At 41.8% G+C, this 19765-nt stretch overlaps 1 protein-coding gene across 1 annotated transcript in view; it reads left to right on the top strand.

Annotated features, from left to right (window-relative positions):
• Positions 1 to 19765, top strand: part of FASN (fatty acid synthase) — a 43320-nt gene that overhangs the window by 10312 nt on the left and 13243 nt on the right. Inside the window, exons 6-29 of the mRNA XM_032706323.1 lie at positions 183 to 305; positions 978 to 1093; positions 1338 to 1472; positions 3786 to 4245; positions 4600 to 4787; positions 5594 to 5783; positions 7189 to 7283; positions 7682 to 7816; positions 8097 to 8300; positions 9831 to 9946; positions 10412 to 10587; positions 10929 to 11120; positions 11409 to 11489; positions 11587 to 11772; positions 12077 to 12256; positions 12470 to 12673; positions 13911 to 14221; positions 14371 to 14760; positions 16597 to 16761; positions 16951 to 17069; positions 17177 to 17331; positions 17672 to 17875; positions 18876 to 19026; positions 19493 to 19671. Of these exons, the coding sequence (XP_032562214.1) occupies positions 183 to 305; positions 978 to 1093; positions 1338 to 1472; positions 3786 to 4245; positions 4600 to 4787; positions 5594 to 5783; positions 7189 to 7283; positions 7682 to 7816; positions 8097 to 8300; positions 9831 to 9946; positions 10412 to 10587; positions 10929 to 11120; positions 11409 to 11489; positions 11587 to 11772; positions 12077 to 12256; positions 12470 to 12673; positions 13911 to 14221; positions 14371 to 14760; positions 16597 to 16761; positions 16951 to 17069; positions 17177 to 17331; positions 17672 to 17875; positions 18876 to 19026; positions 19493 to 19671 (4455 nt within the window). The remainder of the gene's footprint in view (positions 1 to 182; positions 306 to 977; positions 1094 to 1337; positions 1473 to 3785; positions 4246 to 4599; positions 4788 to 5593; positions 5784 to 7188; positions 7284 to 7681; positions 7817 to 8096; positions 8301 to 9830; positions 9947 to 10411; positions 10588 to 10928; positions 11121 to 11408; positions 11490 to 11586; positions 11773 to 12076; positions 12257 to 12469; positions 12674 to 13910; positions 14222 to 14370; positions 14761 to 16596; positions 16762 to 16950; positions 17070 to 17176; positions 17332 to 17671; positions 17876 to 18875; positions 19027 to 19492; positions 19672 to 19765) is intronic.

Below are 19765 nucleotides of genomic sequence, written 5' to 3'. Positions count from 1 at the left end.
CACTGTGCCTTTTTTCTAGGACATAATTTTTTTTTTTAAAAAGAAATAGATATGTCATATTCTCAAAGGAGTCTATTGTAAGCGGTAGCTCAGGAATGAGATAATCTTACTGCGGTAGTGTTTTGCAACATTTTACAAAGCAGAGCAGACTTAGAGACTCATTCTTCTCTCTCTGCTCTCAGGAAATGGATATTGTCGCTCTGAAGCTGCTGTCGTTGTTCTTTTGACCAAGAGATCTATGGCTAAGCGGATCTATGCCACAATAGTAAATGCTGGAATTAACACTGATGGCTTTAAGGAGCAAGGTAGGTCTTGAGCTGCTGAAAAGTGAGATACCAAGAGAACTGTTCAGTTGTGAGTCTTTGTCATCAAAAATGGGCAGTTGTAGGGTTCTTCTTTAGGTGTGTAAATGTTTTTTTTAGTGTTTGTGCAGTTTGGTTTTTTTTCTGTTTTGATAATGTGAAGTTCAGGGCCCTATTTTGTAAAGAAGTTGAAGGAGAGAAGTGGTGGTTTCTACTGTATGAAGTAACATCAATGTTCTGTTGCTAGTTTAACCTTCCTCAGGACATCTCTGCAGTAACTTCTGCACTGATGGTAGAAATTTAGGTAGTATTATGACTGTAAAGCTCTTGTCCTACTGTTGTCCAACTTTTCCTGCTCTCCAGTTATGGAGACACTAAATTTCACATGTTTTGCTTAACTACACATCTCCTAGTATTCTGTTAATCTGTGCCTTTCCACCCTAGTTTAAACCATTGCTTTAGGTTTATTTCTGGCTTCTCTGCTCTTCTTACAAAGAACCTGAGAGTCTTATTGTGTTTGGTGTTAAGGACATGATATAAATTCTGAAAAAGTCTTTATAGTTGGTTTTTTGGGGGTTTTTTTGGATGTGATAGTCCCAAGCAATTGAAAGAGTGCTCAAATCATTACAGGAAGTACCTGACAGAGAGAGGAATTGACAGCTATTTTGATCCTAGGTGTGACATTCCCATCTGGAGAGATGCAGCAGCAGTTGGTCAGATCTTTGTACATGGAATGTGGTGTCAAACCTGAAGAAGTGGAGTATATTGAAGCTCATGGGACAGGCACCAAGGTCAGTCAGCATGGCCTTTTTGGGTTTGCCATGTTTTCTTCCCTCGCATCACTTGCCACACTTTTCCATTTAATTATTTGTTGTTTTCCCAAGGTGAAATCTTTTTCCCTTCTGCCAGTTAGTAGAATATGTTCTGTTTCACCACTTCTGGATTTTACCCAAACACCATAATCTTTCCAATTTCTCTTTTGTGGTATCTTTTGGAAGTGCTAGCTAATAGCCATTCTGATTCTCTTCATACTAGGTTGGAGATCCACAGGAAGTAAATGGCATTGTAAATGTCTTCTGTCAACGTGAGAGGGAGCCATTGTTGATTGGATCAACCAAGTCGAACATGGGTCATCCAGAGCCTGCCTCTGGGCTTGCAGCACTAGCCAAGGTAACAGGGGGCTTGAGAAAGAAAATATGGGAAAATGGGGAACACAACAGTGTGACGGGTTTAAAGGTTTTTTTGTTTTATGGAAAATTTGCAGTGATTCAGGGTAAAATCTTCACTTGTGATGATAAGAGCTTGGATGTTTCTTAATAACTACTTACTCCACATGCCAATACTTGCAAAAGCTCAGGTGGCTATTCTGCAAACCACGAATGCCCAGGCGGCCCTCTGCTGTGTGCACGCACACTTCAGTTCCCCCTTCCTACTGAATTCTACAGGAGCATAACTCTGCTCAGTATAAAGGCTTTGGGATCCCTTTGTTAATCCTTATTTATCATTCATTGATCCTTACGCTGGACCTTCCAACAGAACTCTGCTGTAAGTCATTTAGGTTTGAGGCACATAAAAGTGGAGAGCTTTCGATGTTTGGAGTAGTTGACAGTGACCACAGATGAGAGGCAGTGTGGGCTTTCAGTGCCAAAAGAGCAGCTGATCCTTCTGGCTTTTTGTTGGGGTTGTATCATTTCTTCCTCTTCTCTCTTAGGTTGGCATGAAGCCAGGTGAGTTCTTTGGGATGAGGCTATCAGCTTGAATAACTGTCTGTCTTAGCAACGAGCCTGCTATCTACTGCTCTAGGCAGACAGTCATCTATTGGCTCTGGCTGCTAAACTGCTTAGCAGAGAGCTAGCTAACGTTCACACTTGTTTGTAAGCCTATTACCATAGAACCACGCAAACTGAAGTCACGTACGCTGCCACTGCTACAATTTTAGGCTCTTCAAAGTGGTTACTGTGACCTGAATACGTACAACTTCCTGTGAATAGCCTCATCTGCAAATCATGGAGACAGCAGTGTCTGTCTGTCTGTAGAGGGAAGTTTACTTTTTTTTTTTTTAATCTCTAACTGACACATTCTTCATAGAAGGAATGATAACTGAGTCATAAAATAAACTTCTCAATCCACACTGTTGTATGTTATAAGCAGTTTGTTTAGTGTGTTCCTGTGATCTCTCAGGACAGGATAAGTTTGAGGCACTGTTTCCCTCACTGCTACACCACAAGCCCAGTGTCTCTTAGACAGTAACTGTCTTGGGAAGTCTGCAGTTTCTTTAAATGTTTTCTTCTAGAATTCCATAAAATGCTCCTATGTGAAATGTCAGGAAAATAGATCTTGAAAGTATCTGATTTCAGACTTGAAGAGAATCCATTAATTGTATGGATAGGTAGCAATGAAACTAGGGCTTGCCAAGGCCACTTTAGTCAAAACTCACCTGCACCTTTGAACTACACTTACTGTACTGAACATTCAAACTTATGTAGAAACCACGGCAGACTTAAAAGTAAAAATATGTGTGCAGTGAAAAGCAACAGCAAGTTCAAAGTGCATAGGATTGTAAGTATAGGACAGTGTGCATGAAAACACTTAGACAGCAGCTTTAACCACATTGACTGGAGTTGAAATCGTATATTTATTCTGATTTTCTCCCAGGTAAACTGCCATGTCTGATAGTCAACTTGGAAGAACAGTTCCCAAACCAGAATCTCTTTCTCTGACCATTTTGGGGTGATGAAGGAACTGCCAAATATACAGAGCACAGAGTGTTTGGAACTTGCCTTGTAGTTTGTGACTTGCTGGGCTTGTGCCACAGAAGAGTGCGGGCTTGGTGTCATGGGCTGTATGTAGAGATGCTGATGAGAGAACGGAGCTCTTGCTTTTTTGGCACAGATAGTCTGTTCCTTACGCTGTTTCTGTACCTCCCTTTTGCTCTGCCCATTCTGACCAGTCTGCTGTTCCTGCTTTTTTGGATTGAGAAGACAACAAATGGGTGTAAAGCAGCAAGCAAATTCCTTTAGCAGTGCTCCAGTTTGATTCTTTTGCAGCAAGGCAGAAATAGAAGTACTTCGTTGTGATAAGGAAGAGCATTTGTGATTGTGTGTGACTGGGGAGGGATTAAGTGGAATGTGATGAAGGGATGGGATCTGAAAGGGGAGAAGGAAGACATGATAGTCTTAGTACCCAGGCTTCTTTTCCAGCAAGACTGCCTGGCTTTCCAGTTAAAAAAGGGTCTGGAAGCTAAACTTAAAGCTACTGTGCTCATCTTCCCTGCTGACTTCCTGCACGGACTTAAAATTTGCCTAGGTGGAACAGGTACTACCACAGTAACATCAATAATGCTATTCTATGAAATGTCCCTTTATCCAAACATAGAGAACTGTTTCAGTGTATGCTACATGGTCATTTGTAGGAAACCAATAACAACAAAAGAATGTTTGTCACAAGACAACGTGGAGCACAGAACACTGTTTTTCCTTTCAGGTCATTCTCTCTCTGGAACATGGGCTGTGGGCTCCAAATCTTCATTTCAGTACCCCAAATCCAGATATTCCTGCCTTACAAGATGGCACTTTGGAGGTGGTTTGTAAACCAACACCAGTGAAAGGTGGCCTTGTCAGTATCAACTCCTTTGGCTTTGGAGGTGCTAATGCTCATGTCATTCTGAGGCCAAATAAGAACAAACACCAGCCTCTGGAGAGTTGTAACATACCAAGACTGGTTCAAATTTCTGGCAGAACCCAGGAAGCTGTGGAAATACTCATTCAAGAGGGCAGAAAACATGGAGGATGCAGCCCATTTGTAAGCCTGCTCAGTGATATTTCTGCAGTTCCTGTGTCCTCCATGCCCTACAGGGGCTACACGCTGGTTGGCACTGAGAGTGACATCAAAGAGGTTCAGCAAGTTCAAGCGTCTGGTAGACCACTCTGGTACATCTGCTCAGGTAGGTGTGCAGTACTGGGTCCAGGCTTTTCCATTCCTCTGTAGATCTGGGGCTTGAGCAGTTGTATTCTGTGCTCTAATGTTGTTTTCCACTATAGCATGAGGAGATATTTTGCAACTCTGCCATGTGTCTAGGAGACTTGTGTTTCCTGTATTTTATGAAAACTTTCCAACTTAACTATCTTCTGATGATAGCAAAGTCTAGAAAAAATAATAAACAGTGCCTAATTTGGAGGATATTAGAAAGGTGCAATGTTTTACTCTGAGAGTTCTTTAACTGCCAGAGCAAGTGTGTGATGTCTGATCCTGTTACGGGCCGTTACTAACGCTCACTTTCTCCATGCCCCTCCTGCAGGCATGGGGACACAGTGGAAAGGCATGGGCCTCAGCCTTATGAAGTTGGATTTGTTCCGCCAGTCTATATCGCGTTCAGATGAGGCTTTGAAGAACACAGGCCTGAAGGTCTCAGACCTGCTTCTGCAAGCGGATGAGAACACTTTTGATGACACTGTCCATGCATTTGTTGGACTAGCTGCTATTCAGGCAAGACTCAAATGGCTAGTGGAAGGGGGTCATGGACTCAATCCACATAAGCATGTTCTGCTAATGTGTCTTTCTGGCTGGTAACACATTATACCAGTTAATGGAAGCTTTTTTTGTGTAATCAGCAAATGGCAGCTGTTAGAAATATCTCTGACAGTTTCAGGCTCTGCCATTTGCAAGATGCTTGGGCTAATATAGATCTGAACTGATTTGCATGTGTATCTGTGTATATGTAGTGCAGTTTCTTCTTTTAAGAGACTAAGGAACGTCTTTAAGTTTTATGTAAATGTTTGTGCCAAGGAGCAACGTTCCATTAACGTTCCATCTTCTAAATTTTGTTCTGCAAATTAACTAAGTGATGCTAAATCAAGTCTCTTTTTAATTCTGAGTGTCAATATGGGATTCATGGTTTCTTTACAAACTAGAGGACAAGCTTTTAAAATGATGTGGAAAACTGGTCTTGCCTTTTACTTTGTACAGACCTGAATAACCTGAATAACTTTGTACAGACCTGAGTAACATTCTTGGCAACCTTGTGTTGTTGGAAATATTTTCCAGTGTAGTGGAAAGCTACATTGTGGAGGGGTCCAAACAATAGTGGAGCAGCGTAACAATTCTTGAGATTGCTTTGAAAGTAGGATGGAGCTACAGTTGGGGGGGAGGGGGCGGTGGGAGAGAAGGCAGTGAGGCCAAGAATGTCTGTACCAAAAAGCCATTTTGTTATGTACTTGCTAGTGCTGTGTGCCTTTGAGGCCTGACACCTGCTCACTCGGGCATGGAATCAGTAATCATACTCTTCCTTGCAGATTGCTCAGATTGATATGCTGAAAGCTGCAGGTTTGCAACCTGATGGGATTTTGGGCCACTCAGTGGGAGAACTAGCCTGTGGCTATGCAGACAATTCCCTAAGTCATGAAGAAGCCATCCTCGCTGCTTACTGGCGGGGACGATGTGTCAAAGAGGCCAAATTGCCCCCAGGAGGAATGGCTGCTGTTGGTAGGTATCCCCTTACCACAAGAGCAATACAGGAAAGTGCATCTGATTTCTGTATGGCATTGGGATAAAATTGGTCTCTCAAAAGTGTTGATGGAAACTATAATTTCTGTAAAATTTTGGCCACTGTTGCCTCTTCTTTGTTTTCTTCTGATGTAGAACAGGTTATTAAATATTTAAGTTGATAAAATGGTAGTGATCTGTGTCCTGCAATACAACAGAATTTTGGTAATCCATCCAAAATTTAAGTGGAAATGAAGGGATTGGTTGTCAGGTGACCAATGACAGGCCTGATAAATAGTCGTCACCTTTAAAAGGTGAAAATCTAAAGCACTAGGGTTTTTGACTCTTGGTAGATATATATCATGCACACACAGATGTGTATGTGTGTGTGTATATATATATATATTCTTTTGTATTTAAAAAAAAAAATCTGATTGTCTGCAAGAGTAATGAGACGTGAAGCTAGTAAGCCACTGTTATGTAGTGGGCAACTGGCTAGTGGAACTTACTAATAGCACTTTAGGCCTAATAACACTTAGGCATAAGCTTTCTCCTGAATAAGCTTTGCCTAGTATTTTTGTAAGTCATATAGCTTTGCCCACTGTTGGGTGAAATTTTGACACAGTAGTTTTTCTTTGTGTTGTGGCTTCGTAGTGACTTATATGTTTAAAAGTAAAATTATTATTGGTAGCACTGTTGTTCTTTTCTTTCTTATTGAACATAGTTGTCAATTAAAAACTGAAACACTTAGGAGAAAAGCTGTTGCCGGTATGATGCAGTATGTTGGACTAGATCACTTGTTACAATCCTAGATTTCTTAATTTAAGTAAAATTACAAAGGACCCAGTAAATTACAGTCTTACCAAAGAACTTACTTTGGAGTCCTGCATATAATATGTTTTTCATAATCTGATGTTGAATTCAGGTTCTTCCTGTGACTTGTATCCATGTAATGTATGACCAGATGCTGCATGTGTTAAGCTAGCATGCCACTAGACTTCTTGATTTTTAGAGATATTTTTTGGCTCTCAGCAATGCAAACTAGAACAGGGGAGAGAACATGTGAGCTTGACTCCTAGAAACTAAGAGCAACATGAGACAAAACAACCAATTCTGTAGCTTTGAAAGTGTGGCTGTTACCCCCATCCCATTCATTAATGGGATGGTACAAGGATTTGGCCTTCTGTCCATGTGTTCAACATCACTGTGATAAATGTCATGTTAAAGCTCTAGGATAAATATTCTTGGCTTTTGCAGAATCGCTTTTAGGGGAGGAAAGGATGTCTGTCCTTCCATTTTACAAAGTGCTGAATTGACCACAGTGACTGTGGAGTTTAAGGTTGCCTCCCCTCATGAAGCACAGAGCTAGAAACACTTCTATTGTCCTGTGGTCTTCCTTCTGCAGGTTTGACATGGGAGGAATGTAAACAGCGCTGTCCTCCAAATGTGGTACCAGCCTGTCACAACTCTGAAGACACTGTCACTGTTTCAGGGCCTCTGGTGAGCATGGAACTGATACAGTGTGTACTGGGATTGTAATTAGGATCTGTGAAGTTCGGGTTTGAAGAAAGCATGAAACTAAGTTAGAGCTCAGCTGCTGGTAAAGGGGAGCTGGATTGAAGTGGTGGAGGGGACATGGTGCTTTGTGTGAACTTACACACTCAAATACTCTGAGAGGAAGTGATGTTAGTGCCTCAGTAAACTAGTAATAAAATATCTCTTATAGCCATGGGTGTAGTGGGTGATAAATTATAAGACTGAGAAGGGCAATAACCTCATCCCAGCTATGGCTCCTCCTTAAGTGGCAAGTGATGAAGGGTGTGGGTGGAGTTCAGGGACTCATACAGATCCCAATGTTGTGTGCTTTTCTCTTAGTTCACTTATATTCCTCTTCTTAGGCCACCGTGAGTGAGTTTGTAGCCAGACTGAAGCAGGATGGTGTGTTTGCAAAGGAGGTTCGCAGTGCTGGCGTCGCATTCCACTCCTATTACATGGCCTCCATTGCCCCTGTGCTGCTCCGTGCCCTGAGAAAGGTAACGCTGCCAAACTGGGGCTCACGGGGCTTGTGCTCGGGCACCTGGGCTGAGTGTAGGCGACGTTGAGCTTAAGGGACTTCTTTCTTCGGGAGGAAGAGGAAATCTCTTGAAGAGCATGTAGACCTCTGTGAGACCTAATGTTTGGAATCCTTTGGCCCCAAGCAGAAGGATGTTCTAAGCCATCAAGCTGGGAAAAATGGCCTGCAAAAAGGAGGAGCTACTTGCTTTTGCTTTTCATGTTGTTCTCTATCCTGTTCCCTTCTTTGTCTGTGCGTAGGTCATTCCACACCCTAAACCTCGCTCAGCACGATGGATCAGTACATCTATCCCTGAATCTCAGTGGCAGAGTGATCTGGCCAGGAATTCTTCTGCAGAATACCATGTGAACAACCTAGTGAATCCAGTGCTATTCCATGAAGGTTTGAAGCATATTCCAGAGAACGCCGTTGTAGTAGAGATTGCTCCACATGCTCTTTTACAGGTATTGTATTTGATTGTTTCAGTACAATACTATATTGATATGCTGCTGCAAGAAGGAGATTGGGGGTCTGAGGACTAGAGAATACTGCTGCTTTTCTCTTTCTCCCCCTCCCAACATTCTGAGAATGCTTTCTTCCTTCAGCAGTACTTTTGAGCCTTTCCTGGTTTTAAAGTGTATTTTTTTGTTTGTTTCTTTGTGTTTTTTTAGGGGGCAGTATATGTTAATATTTAAAAAAAAATTAAAAATCCCTAACACACTACACTTCCTCATCTAGATATTCACGTTACTGCTTTATTCATTGCTATGCATTTCAGATAGCTGACAGTCAGCTTTCTAAACTGCACAAAGAGTAAGAAAAGCATTTCATTGTTTGGATCTAATGGAGAGTTGTATGTGAAAATTGGGGTAGAACGAGACATTCAAGACTTAACGGGCCTTCTCTATGACAAAATCTGTTACCGTCTGTAAACTGAATTTGGTTTGATGTTTCTGTCTTACAGGGTGGTGGCTGGTTAGTGGTGTTTTCCCCTCTTCTCCTAGACCAAGTAGTCTAAGACTACAGGAGCTTGCTTTCTTCTAAACTCCTTTCTCTAATGAGATCCGATCATTACTCCTTTCTCCCCAACAAATAAGAATTGATCCTTGTGGAATTATCTCTATAGCAGAGAATGCAGAACATGAGGTGCATTAGGATGTACTTGCTCCACAGGATCAGTGGTGTGGTCTTATGTCTGTCCCTTAAGTCTTAAGGACTGGTCTTTTTTATTTGGTCTGTGACATGCAAGAGGAGAAAAGTCTTAAGGAGAATAATAGTTACTTACGAATCAATATTAATAGTTATACAATGCTTTTGAGTTTCAATCCAGTGTATATTTACTATGTCATGTTATTTATGCTTTGAAAGTGACTTGAAGCAAGAATTGGAGCAGACTTTTTAAATTGGGCAGATATTTTTCTCTGTAAAGAGACTATTTACTTCATGTTAAAATCACTGAACAATTTTGGACTCTAATGCAAGTGACTAAGATTTCATCAGCTGGGTTTGAAAGTGTTCCGGTTTTCTCTTCCTTTTGTTTCTCATGTAAAAATCATGGGATCCAATGGAAGAGAAGATAGAAATTGGGTCAGGTGTTCAAGGCTGCATTTTCTGGTCTAATGGCTTTTGCTTGGAAAATGCTTCAGACCAGAAAGTGCTGCTCCTGGGAAAGGAGTGTGTGCGAGTGGGAGACATGAGAAGGTGGCTTTGCAGTTCTTTAGATGCAGCTTTTGATTTCACTTGACAATCTGCTTGGGAAAGGGATATTTGTGTTTCAGCAGAATTACATTAATGTTACGTAGGTTCTGCTTTACCAGATGTGCAGCAGCTTGAGTTGCTGGAAGGGTACTCTCCCCTGTTGCAGTGGTGTGTGTTCTAGCAGCTAGCACAGAACTCTTGGCACAGAAACATAAATGGTTTGAGATCTGTAGAGGAAAATTCAGAGACAATAAGTAATGCCTTCCACTGGTGATTTATGGACTCTACTTGACCAGGCTATCTTGAGGAGAACTTTGAAACCAACTTGCACCATTCTACCTTTGATGAAGAAAGAGCACAAAAATAATTTGGAGTTCTTCCTAACACAGATTGGAAAGATTCATTTAACTGGGTAAGGAGACTAAGGGAAGAGGGTGAGTGGGATAATGGAAGGCAATTCAGGTCTCTTCTCTAGCATGCATGTCTTCACAAGGATTGAAATACTCCTTCAAGAAACCTGGGGAAAAAATGGGGTGTACATTTGTGCTTTACATGTTCACTTATGAAGTGTTCCTTTGGGTTAGAGACTGCTTGGGCTGGGAAGGTGCCTTTTAAAGATAAGGTCCATTTAAAGGCCTAGGAAGTCTGGAACTAGCTCTTGGAAATAAACTTCGCATCTTGTAGACTATTAAAATTACAAATTTGGCTGCAGTAAGTGTTCATGGTACTCTTGGAGACATCTCAGACATGGAGTCCAAGACCAATTACTGCCTGACCTCTAAGTATTATGATCAATTTTTTTTCCCCTACTTTTTCTCCCCATCCCTTCTCCCTGCCCTTCCTTCCCACATTATCTTGATTCTTTTTGTCTTCCTAGGATAAACGTTTTTGGAAATAACTTGTTCCCATCTGTGGAATACCCTGTCCCTGTGGGAACACCCCTCATTTCTCCATACATCAAATGGGACCATAGCCAGGAGTGGGATGTTCCAAAAGCTGAAGACTTTCCAGCAGGTTCCAAAGGCTCTGCATCTGCTTCAGTCTACAATATCGGTGTGTTTGTCTTTTTGGGTGTTTTTTTTTTGTTTGTTGTTTTGTTTTTTCTTTTTTTTGTAAAACTAAGAAAAGGGTACTCAAAGCAGCATCCTTGAAGCCATTGTCTGAAGCTTAGTGTTTGGTTTGGATTGAAAAAAACCCAGATCTACTTCTGAAATGGAATGAAAGAACATGAACAGAGCAGACTCTGAATCAGACTAAGAGCAGTTTTAAGGAGGGCTGCATTTGTCAGACAGGATAGTTGGGGAAACACCTAGAACCTGTTGTAGACACCGAGGGGACAAGATGTCTTTATTAGTGTTTTTATTATTTTTATTCTGCTCTTTACTCTTTGTCAGATGTGAGTCCTGACTCTCCTGACCACTACTTGGTTGGTCACTGCATTGATGGCAGAGTTCTGTACCCAGCAACTGGGTACCTGGTGCTGGCTTGGCGAACACTGGCACGATCTCTTGGCATGGCCATGGAGCAAATGGCTGTGATGTTTGAAGATGTCACAATTCATCAGGCTACTATCCTTCCCAAAAAGGGTGAGTGAGGAGTGCTGGCACAACTGTGCCAAAACTGTGTAATGAAGGTGAAGGGAGTGGGAGGAAAGGAATGCATGGGAAAAGTGAGGAGGAATGCCGGAAAGAGACTATAAAGAAGAGGGCAGCATGACTGAACAAAGAAGTGAATTTCTACAGTCAAGTAGTACACGTTGTAGTCACCTTTATTACATGTTGTGAGCTGTGAGTCTGGAGATAGTGAAAGAGAGTTCTGCTTGAAGACAGTACCAGTGAATGACCTCACAGTCCTGTCTTCAATGTTTCTTGCAGGATCAGTACAGCTGGAAGTAAGACTCATGCCTGCATCCCGCTGTTTTGAGGTGTCAGGAAATGGGAATCTGGCTGTGAGTGGTAAGTGAAGGAAGTGTAAGTGTATATACTGTCTTAGTAAAATCCATTATTTATGAACAAGGATAATGATTGTTATTCTTGTTACTGTGCCCATCAGGGAAGATTTCCCTCCTAGAAAACACTACTCTGAAGAACTTCCATAACCAGCCAGATGACTTTCGGACTCAAGTAGACATGAGCTCAAAGTCTGGGCTCCTGAAAGAAGATGTTTATCAAGAGCTGCATCTGCGTGGATATAACTATGGACCAACTTTCCAGGGTGTTCTAGAATGCAACAGTGAAGGTGAATTTACTTTCAAAAGAAGCATGATGAGCATGGATATTGTAATGATGACTATTTGATCTCTTAATTCCATTTGTGCTAACAGTTCACCTGACTGTGCTTTGTGTGGTAATTACACTTTTTGTGATAATGGAGAACAACCAGGAATTCTGATAATAGTTTTTCCAGTGCTCTATTTCCAATGTAGAACTGACTGTTGGAGTTTACAGGGGAAGCTGGGTACATACACCAGACTTGGCATGTAATAAACAGTGACATTCTGTTGAATGACCAAATAGTGAGGCTTTCTATTCCTCTTCTGCAGCAAGCGCAGGGAAGGTTCTGTGGAATGGGAACTGGGTGACCTTCCTCGACACTCTGCTACATGTGCTGATCTTAGCTGAGCCTGGCCGCAGTCTGCGCTTACCCACCAGGATTCGTTCAGTCTGCATTGACCCAGTGCTGCATCAAGAGCGGGTGTGCCAATACCAGGACAATATAGAAGGTAACGTCTCATGCTTGAGTTTTGCTGGTTGTTTTGACTGCCATGTGGGTGAATGGATGAATTCCTAGGTAGTAGGATGGACTTCAGGGGGCCCTCTTGGTCTCCAAGCTATTCTGCAGCTCTATAAGCATGTAACAGCCTGATACTGTTCATCAGATCACCTGGAACAAAATACTTGTGTTTTCAAACTTATATTTCTTTCCTGACTTTCAGCTTTTGAAGTTGTTGTGGACCGCTGTCTTGACAGCCTTATGGCAGGAGGTGTTCAGATCAATGGCCTTCATGCTTCTGTGGCACCACGCCGACAACAGGAACGGACCCCTCCCACCCTGGAAAGATTCTGCTTTGTGCCCTACACTGAGAGTAACTGTTTGTCTTCCAGTGCCCATCTTAATGCCTATCTGGAGCATTGCAAAGGTAGAGTGGGATTGGTTTCTTGTCACGCTAGGGAAATCCTCCAGCCTGACAGAAGTGGCTGTTCATACTACTTGAGAACGTGCAAGAAATGAGTGTTGGTCTCTGTAGAAGACTTCAGCAGGGGTCTTGTTTCTATACGTGTCCTAGAAGCTAGAAACTAGTTCTGCCTGAGATATCTAGGATGTAGATAGGAGTAAAAAGCCATGAGGAGAGACATCTTACCTTCTGTAACAGTCATGGTGTCAGACGGCACAACCCCCTCTGCAAGTAGAGAGGCACATCCTACCTAGGAGAAATCCAACCTAGGTGCTTCAAACACTGACAGGAGAGCTTACTTCCTCAAGTCCTTAACCTTGTTTTGGTTTTCCCTGTGAACTGCCAAGATAGGTAAGGTGACATTTTTGTTCCCCTTTGATTGTGGGCACAAGAGCATATCCAAAAAGAGAAAGTTATTTAGTGAAGCATGCCAAAAAAAATTTGTTTGCTACAACAGTAGAATAGGAGCAGTTCAGTCTGTTGTGAAACTGGTAGCTAAATACAGTGCTCTTGGATGGGGAGACACCCCCTCAGCTCATCACTTTAAATGCCTTTTCATCAAAGGGAAAAAAACCCCACTTTTTTAAAAGTTTTTATTCTAGTGATGAATTTTGCTTTATCTTGAGACAGTAATTTCATCATTCAATATTGGTAAAGTGTCTTTATGCTTATTCTTAAATTTGGCAACAGATTTCAAAGATTTTCCCTTTCTTTTTTTCCTTAGTTTCCCCTGCAGTGTCCAAATACTGTCCCCAAAAGTTTTTTTTACATATGCTGTGGTAAAAATATTTTATTTTTTGTAATCCTGTTCCTGATATTAGTCAGGATGAGCTATTTTCCCATTGATTTATAAAGCAAAAAGCATTTTAGTATTTTTATATCTGCAGAAACTTAAAATTTCCCTCCACAGGATCCCTAAGTCAATCAGAAGTTTTCTGTTAGTTGCCCTCTTACCCCAGGTAACTTTAGTGGCTTCGTTTGTCTTACCACAAAGCCTACTTGTTTGGGGCCTGCCACTACTGCACAATACATAATCTTGTGAATGTCCAGAGGATGCACTGTACCTGTGTGACTGGGCTGATGATAGAGGATGCTGTAATTTGTGGTGCTGATCAGCTGGTGTAGCAAATGGAAGCAAAGAAGAAAAGAAATTTTTTTTGAAAATCTGACTCTTCCTTTCATTTTCCCTTCTATTCCATAGGTCTGATCCAGAACTTACAGTCTAAGGTGGCAGTGCATGGGGTCAAACTAGTCATCCCTGGACTAGACACTGCAGTGGCTGCTACAGGGTCCTCACCCAAACAGAAGGGCCTTCAGCATATCCTTGCTGCAATCTGCCGTCTGGAACTGAATGGGAACCTCCATTCTGAGCTGGAACAGGTTGTGACTCAAGAGAAAATGCACTTCCAGGATGACCCTCTTCTCAGTGGATTGCTAGATTCTGTGGAGCTGAAGACTTGCCTGGATGTGGTGGTGGAGAACATGATCAGTCATAGGATAAAGATAGTAGAGGTTAGTTGGAGGCCTGGGATAGGACAGTAGTTAGTGTTTCTAGGCCTTCCTAGAAGGCATGCTGATTGCATGCTTCTGTTCTGGATATCATTCAGATAACATTCATGTTTCAACTTGGTTTCTCCTTTTCCTTCCTCTTTTTCTCTCAGGCTATTGCAGGAAGTGGACAGCTGTTCTCTCGTGTCAAAAGTATTCTGAATACTCAGCCCCTGTTGCAGGTGGACTACATTGCCACCGACCGCGTCCTGGAAAACCTTTCAGCTTATGAAAAAGAGCTGCAAGATGCTGGTGTTCTCTCTAGCCAGTGGGATCCATCTAGCCTTCCTTCTGGAAATCTGACCAACGCTGACTTGGTGGTGTACAACTGTTCAACAAGTGTTCTAGGGAACACCACTGAAATCCTCTCTAATTTGGCAGCTGCAGTGAAAGAAGGAGGGTTTGTTCTGCTACATACCCTTCTTAAAGGAGAAACTCTTGGGGAAGTTGTGGGTTTCCTTACAAGCCCAGATCTGCAGCAGAAACACAGCTTCCTGAGCGAGGTAAGCCTCCTGGAAGGGCAAACACTTCCTTGGTGGGTAGCCTGGAGTCCCCTGCCTTCAGAAGCTCTGATGGTGAATGTTGAGTAGGTGTCACTTCCTTTCCATTGAGGCCTTCTGCAGAAATATCTAATAAACACTTCTTCAGAGGAGAGGACTTGTGAATTACTACATATTAGGTTGAGAGAGTAAACTGTTGCTTCAGTCAGGAAAGCCTTTCTTAATGCATGGAACATTATTCGTTGTCAGTGTTTATCTGTCTAATCTGTGTGAAAACAGGGGCCAGGACAATTCCTTTTTAGTTAAAATACTGTGCTGCATTGTTGGGTGGGGTACAGCTTTATCACTGTAGGATTCTAAAATGCTTCAGTATCAGAATATCCCTCTTCCTTTTGATATCACTGCTAGGAGTGAGACTTTACAGACTAGTTAAATTCTTCTAAAATTAAAGTGCTCCAGGAAGGAAGACTTTTTTCTCTTGTACTCTTCTTTCGTCTTTTCTTCCCTTCCTCCTTCCCACTTAGTATCTGATTCCATAATGAGATACAGTAAAATAAGCCCAGAGAAGTTGGGGGAGGGGGAGCAGGGTGTCTGTATTATATCTTCAAATCAGTATATTATGCAGATTAACTAGTGCCAAAGCTGGCACAAGAGGAGGAGAGTGAATGGCAAGAGTAAGGGTGGGAAGTGGGACATCACCTTCTCTTGGCAGCTGTTAGACTAAGCAGTAATGGGAAATTGTGCCTCTACTGAACTTTCCTATTCTTCCTGATTTGATGGAATGTAGCCTCTCAGTTGTCTTCTTTTAGAATAAGAAGAGAGTAGCACTTCTAATAGTTTAAGTTTTTTGTTTATAATTCTGGAGTGGGGTAGTTGGATTTTGAATTTTTCAATTATATGAATTCTAGCCCTTTACTTTTTGCAAAGATTTTTTGAGGAGATTTGAGAAGAAAGGGTGATCTTTTGCTTTGCAACTTTCCCAGTAAAAAAGGGGATAAAAAGACACTGAGATGCTACTGAAGATGATAACATAAAACATAGATCTGTCATAACACCAGTAGTCTGGTGTTAGCAAATCCCTCGAATAAGATATGTGAGTCGAATGCACCTTCTCTAAAGAAAATGATACAAGGCAGGCAAGAGTGGGCAGGACTTAATATAATTCTCAAAGTTTTCTAGATACAGTTGCTGTCCCTACTCCTTGATGTAAGGGATCACACTTCTGCTGGTTTGTGCCTAGCATATGAAAAGTAAATGGATGCTTTCCTGAGAGCCTGCAGCCATATTTCTTTCATTCACATGGTAGAGCCTGAAGTGTTTCTGGATATGCCATACATGCATTTTCATTCTTTTTTTCTGAAATACCATTTCAGTGTAACTTAGGTATATAGGTGCTTCTTCTTTGCAAGTGTTTGGGTGCTTCTCCCCATCTCCCTGCAGACAGGGCTTTTGTGACATAGATTAGACGCACTCAAATACCCTGTGGGATTTGATGGCATGGTCACTGCTGTGGGTTTTGCATACCTGGTAGTGCTAAGACTAGTTCCCTAACAAGGGCTTTGATATATTTGTACTCCTGCTTTTTGGAGATCCTTTAGGGAAGAAGGAGTAGTCTAGATGTGGAAAATATACTGTTATGTTAATTAAACATATATTTGTATCAAGACAATACAGAACAGATGCCAAGTTTTCAAGCAAAAGGAAGTAAGAGGTGGACAGGGCCTGTTATTTCTGGTGAAGTTGTCTTTAAGGAGTCTCAATGTGAAGTATAGATGTGACTTGTAGTTTTAATTGACTCTTGATTTTGCTCTTATATTGTTATTTTACTTGATTTGACAGGCACAGTGGGAGGACTTATTCAGCAAAGCCTCACTGAATCTAGTTGCCATGAAGAAGTCATTCTTTGGCTCGGTTATTTTCCTGTGTCGCCGGCAAGCCCCTGCCAAAACACCCATTTTTCTGCCAATAGATGAGACCAATTATAAGTGGGTTGAATCGTTAAAGGTAAGAATTCCTGTGTTCTGTGTATGTGAATTTCCAAATCATTATACTTTCTAAATGAGATATTTAGTAATGTTAAAATGGGAGTGTGTGTATGTTCAGTTGCTTTTCATAGTCATTCATCTCTGCCAAGGATATGAGGTCTATTTTCTTTGTGGTTCCTGGTAAAACAATTTGGGTTTTGTCCTGTAGGAGGTCTTGGCTGACCCATCAGAGCAGCCTGTGTGGTTGACTGCCACCAGTTGTGGGAACTCAGGAATTCTGGGAATGGTGAACTGCCTCCGCCTTGAAGCAGAAGGCCACCGAATGAGGTATGTAAGCATGCCCTTGAGCCACATTTGGGAGATGAGGTATTTCTGTGTTAGTTTCTTTCCAGGCCTTTACCAAAATAAACAAAATGACAACTGGTGTCTTCCAGGTGTGTGTTCATTTCCAACTTGAACTCTTCATCAGCTGTCCCACCCACGAGTCTTTCTTCCCTGGAGATGCAGAAGATTGTTCAGAAGGACCTGGTGATGAATGTGTATCGTGATGGAAAGTGGGGCTCCTTCAGGCATCTCCCATTGCAACAAGGTAACTCCTTTAAGGTCTGAGGATTGCTTGGAAGGTCTTGAATCTGAATGAACTTTGAATAGAAAACTAGTAGCTATTGTTCCTACAGTTACCTTTTATTATTATTATTTTAATGGATAATTTTTAATTCCTCTGCTGCAGCTCAGAGCAAACAGTGGCACGCTCTGATATCAGGAGAAGGGATAGGCTGTTTAGAGTATCAGTAGTATTGCAGAGTAAGAAAGAGCATTCTGCAGAGCAAATGGAGGAGGAGGTAGCAATTACACAAGAAATTTACTCCTTCTGGAAAGCATGTACCTGTGTTAATGTATGTAAGTTCTTATTGTTCCTTCTTCTGCAGCGCAACCTCAGGAGTTGACAGAATACGCCTATGTAAATGTGCTGACTCGTGGAGACCTCTCCTCTCTTCACTGGATTGTCTCCCCGCTTCGACACTTCCACACAACTAATCCCAATGTTTTACTTTGCAAAGTCTATTATGCATCTCTCAACTTCCGGGACATTATGCTGGCCACAGGGAAGCTTTCTCCAGATGCTATCCCTGGTGAGTTAAAATTACAGTGGAAGGAAATGTATTTACGTATTGTTGTCTTAGAAATAATTCGCATAATCTCTTGAATGTTAGCTTGGTACTGGCTAAAGTGTTATGCCAGTTTAGCAAGAAAGCATGTGATTCCATTTTTTTCATATGGCACAATTAACAAACCACGCTCTGAGGAAATGTTACTGACCTCATTGCGTAGATACCAAGTGTGAGGTAAAACAACTTGATGGAGGTTCCAGAGACGGACAGGATACATACCAAGGTGAGAATGCTGAAGTTTTATGCTGCTGAACATGCTTGGCTTTAAGGAAAAAAATTTTGCACAATGAAGTCATTGCCTGTCCGCAAAATGGAGATGATGTTACCTTGCTTCATAGAAGTTAAGAATTAATGTAATGTCTATGAAATAGTTTTAAAAATCTATTTAAAAGAGAGGGGGTAGAACATGTAAAAATTTAGTTCATTGGGAGATTCTTATGGGTGACTTGAGTAGGGCTGGGTTCCCCTTAGTGACTGAACAACCTGGCAGGTGTCCCTGCCCATGGCAAAAGGTGGGAACTGGATGGTCCTTAATGTCCCTTCCAACCGAAACCATTCTATGATTCTGTGGGTGACATAAGTGTCTAAAATGTGAATTTACAAAAATTCAGGTTTTGCAGTATATTTTTGCTGTGATCATCCTTTCTAGTTTATGTATCATTCTTTTTCAGAGGGACAGAATTGCCTCTGAAACAAGGTGTTTTCATGAGATTTCTCTGATGGAAACTGGAAACTAAAGCAGTATCAGCAAGGATAAAGACTTAAGATTTAATGAGACTAAGTCCTTTTCTGCTACTCTTGGAGCGAGATGTTAACTCTGGGGACTTATGAACTGTGTACATAGTAGATGACTCCCAGCACTCTTTCTGTCTCTGGGGTTCTGACTTTCAGGGACCGCTGTTGTAGCAAAGGGATTTTAGAAGATAAATTTCCTTTATAAAAGGTGCTAATGTTCTTTCAGGTAACTGGGCTTTGCAGCAATGCATGCTGGGCATGGAGTTCTCGGGACGGGACCTGGCTGGAAGAAGAGTGATGGGATTGCTGCCAGCAAAGGGGCTGGCCACAGTGGTAGACTGTGACAAGAAGTTTCTATGGGAGGTGCCTGAAAACTGGTAGGTCAACTTCTGTTTTCTGGTTAAGGTTTGCCTTCCTGCCTGAGGCTGATCAAACCTGAGTGCTGCACGATGGAAAATGATAACAGGGCTATAGTGTTTGGAGCAACTGTAGGATTTTGGTTCAGATTCAGTGCAGGAGTTCAGTTCTAGATTTTGTACATAGGTGGGTGGCTGGCACAAAGTTCTCATTTCTTTCTGGGGCTCTTAGCTCCATGTGTTTCAGTATACACTGAGATTTCAGTGTTGGTTATATTACTGGTTAGCTACTGAAATATTTTTGTAGAATGATGAATCTTGGCTGTGCTTGGTAGCTGTGGTAGTCTGCCCTATGATAGATCGGAGAGTATAAGTGGTTGTCAATCTCAACAGCTTAGCCTTTCCATTGCAGAAAGGCAAATTTCATCAGGAGAATCTACTAGTCTTTTCTAAGGCTAAAGATAATCTCTTTCACTTTGCTCTTTAGGACTCTAGAAGAAGCCGCTTCAGTGCCTGTGGTTTATGCCACTGCTTACTATGCTTTGGTGGTTCGAGGTGGTATGAAGAAGGGTGAGAGTATCCTTATTCACTCTGGCTCAGGAGGTGTGGGCCAAGCAGCCATTGCCATTGCCCTGAGCATGGGCTGCCGTGTCTTTGCTACTGTAGGTGAGTACAGAGGGGCCAAAGTTATGGGGAAAAATACAGAGTTATAGATAAGAAATAGAGGAAGCATGTGTGTGCACACATGTGCATACATATA

The sequence above is a fragment of the Chiroxiphia lanceolata genome, chromosome 19, assembly GCF_009829145.1.
Source record: "Chiroxiphia lanceolata isolate bChiLan1 chromosome 19, bChiLan1.pri, whole genome shotgun sequence".
NCBI lineage: Eukaryota > Metazoa > Chordata > Aves > Passeriformes > Pipridae > Chiroxiphia > Chiroxiphia lanceolata.
This window is presented reverse-complemented; position numbering and strand designations above follow the sequence as displayed.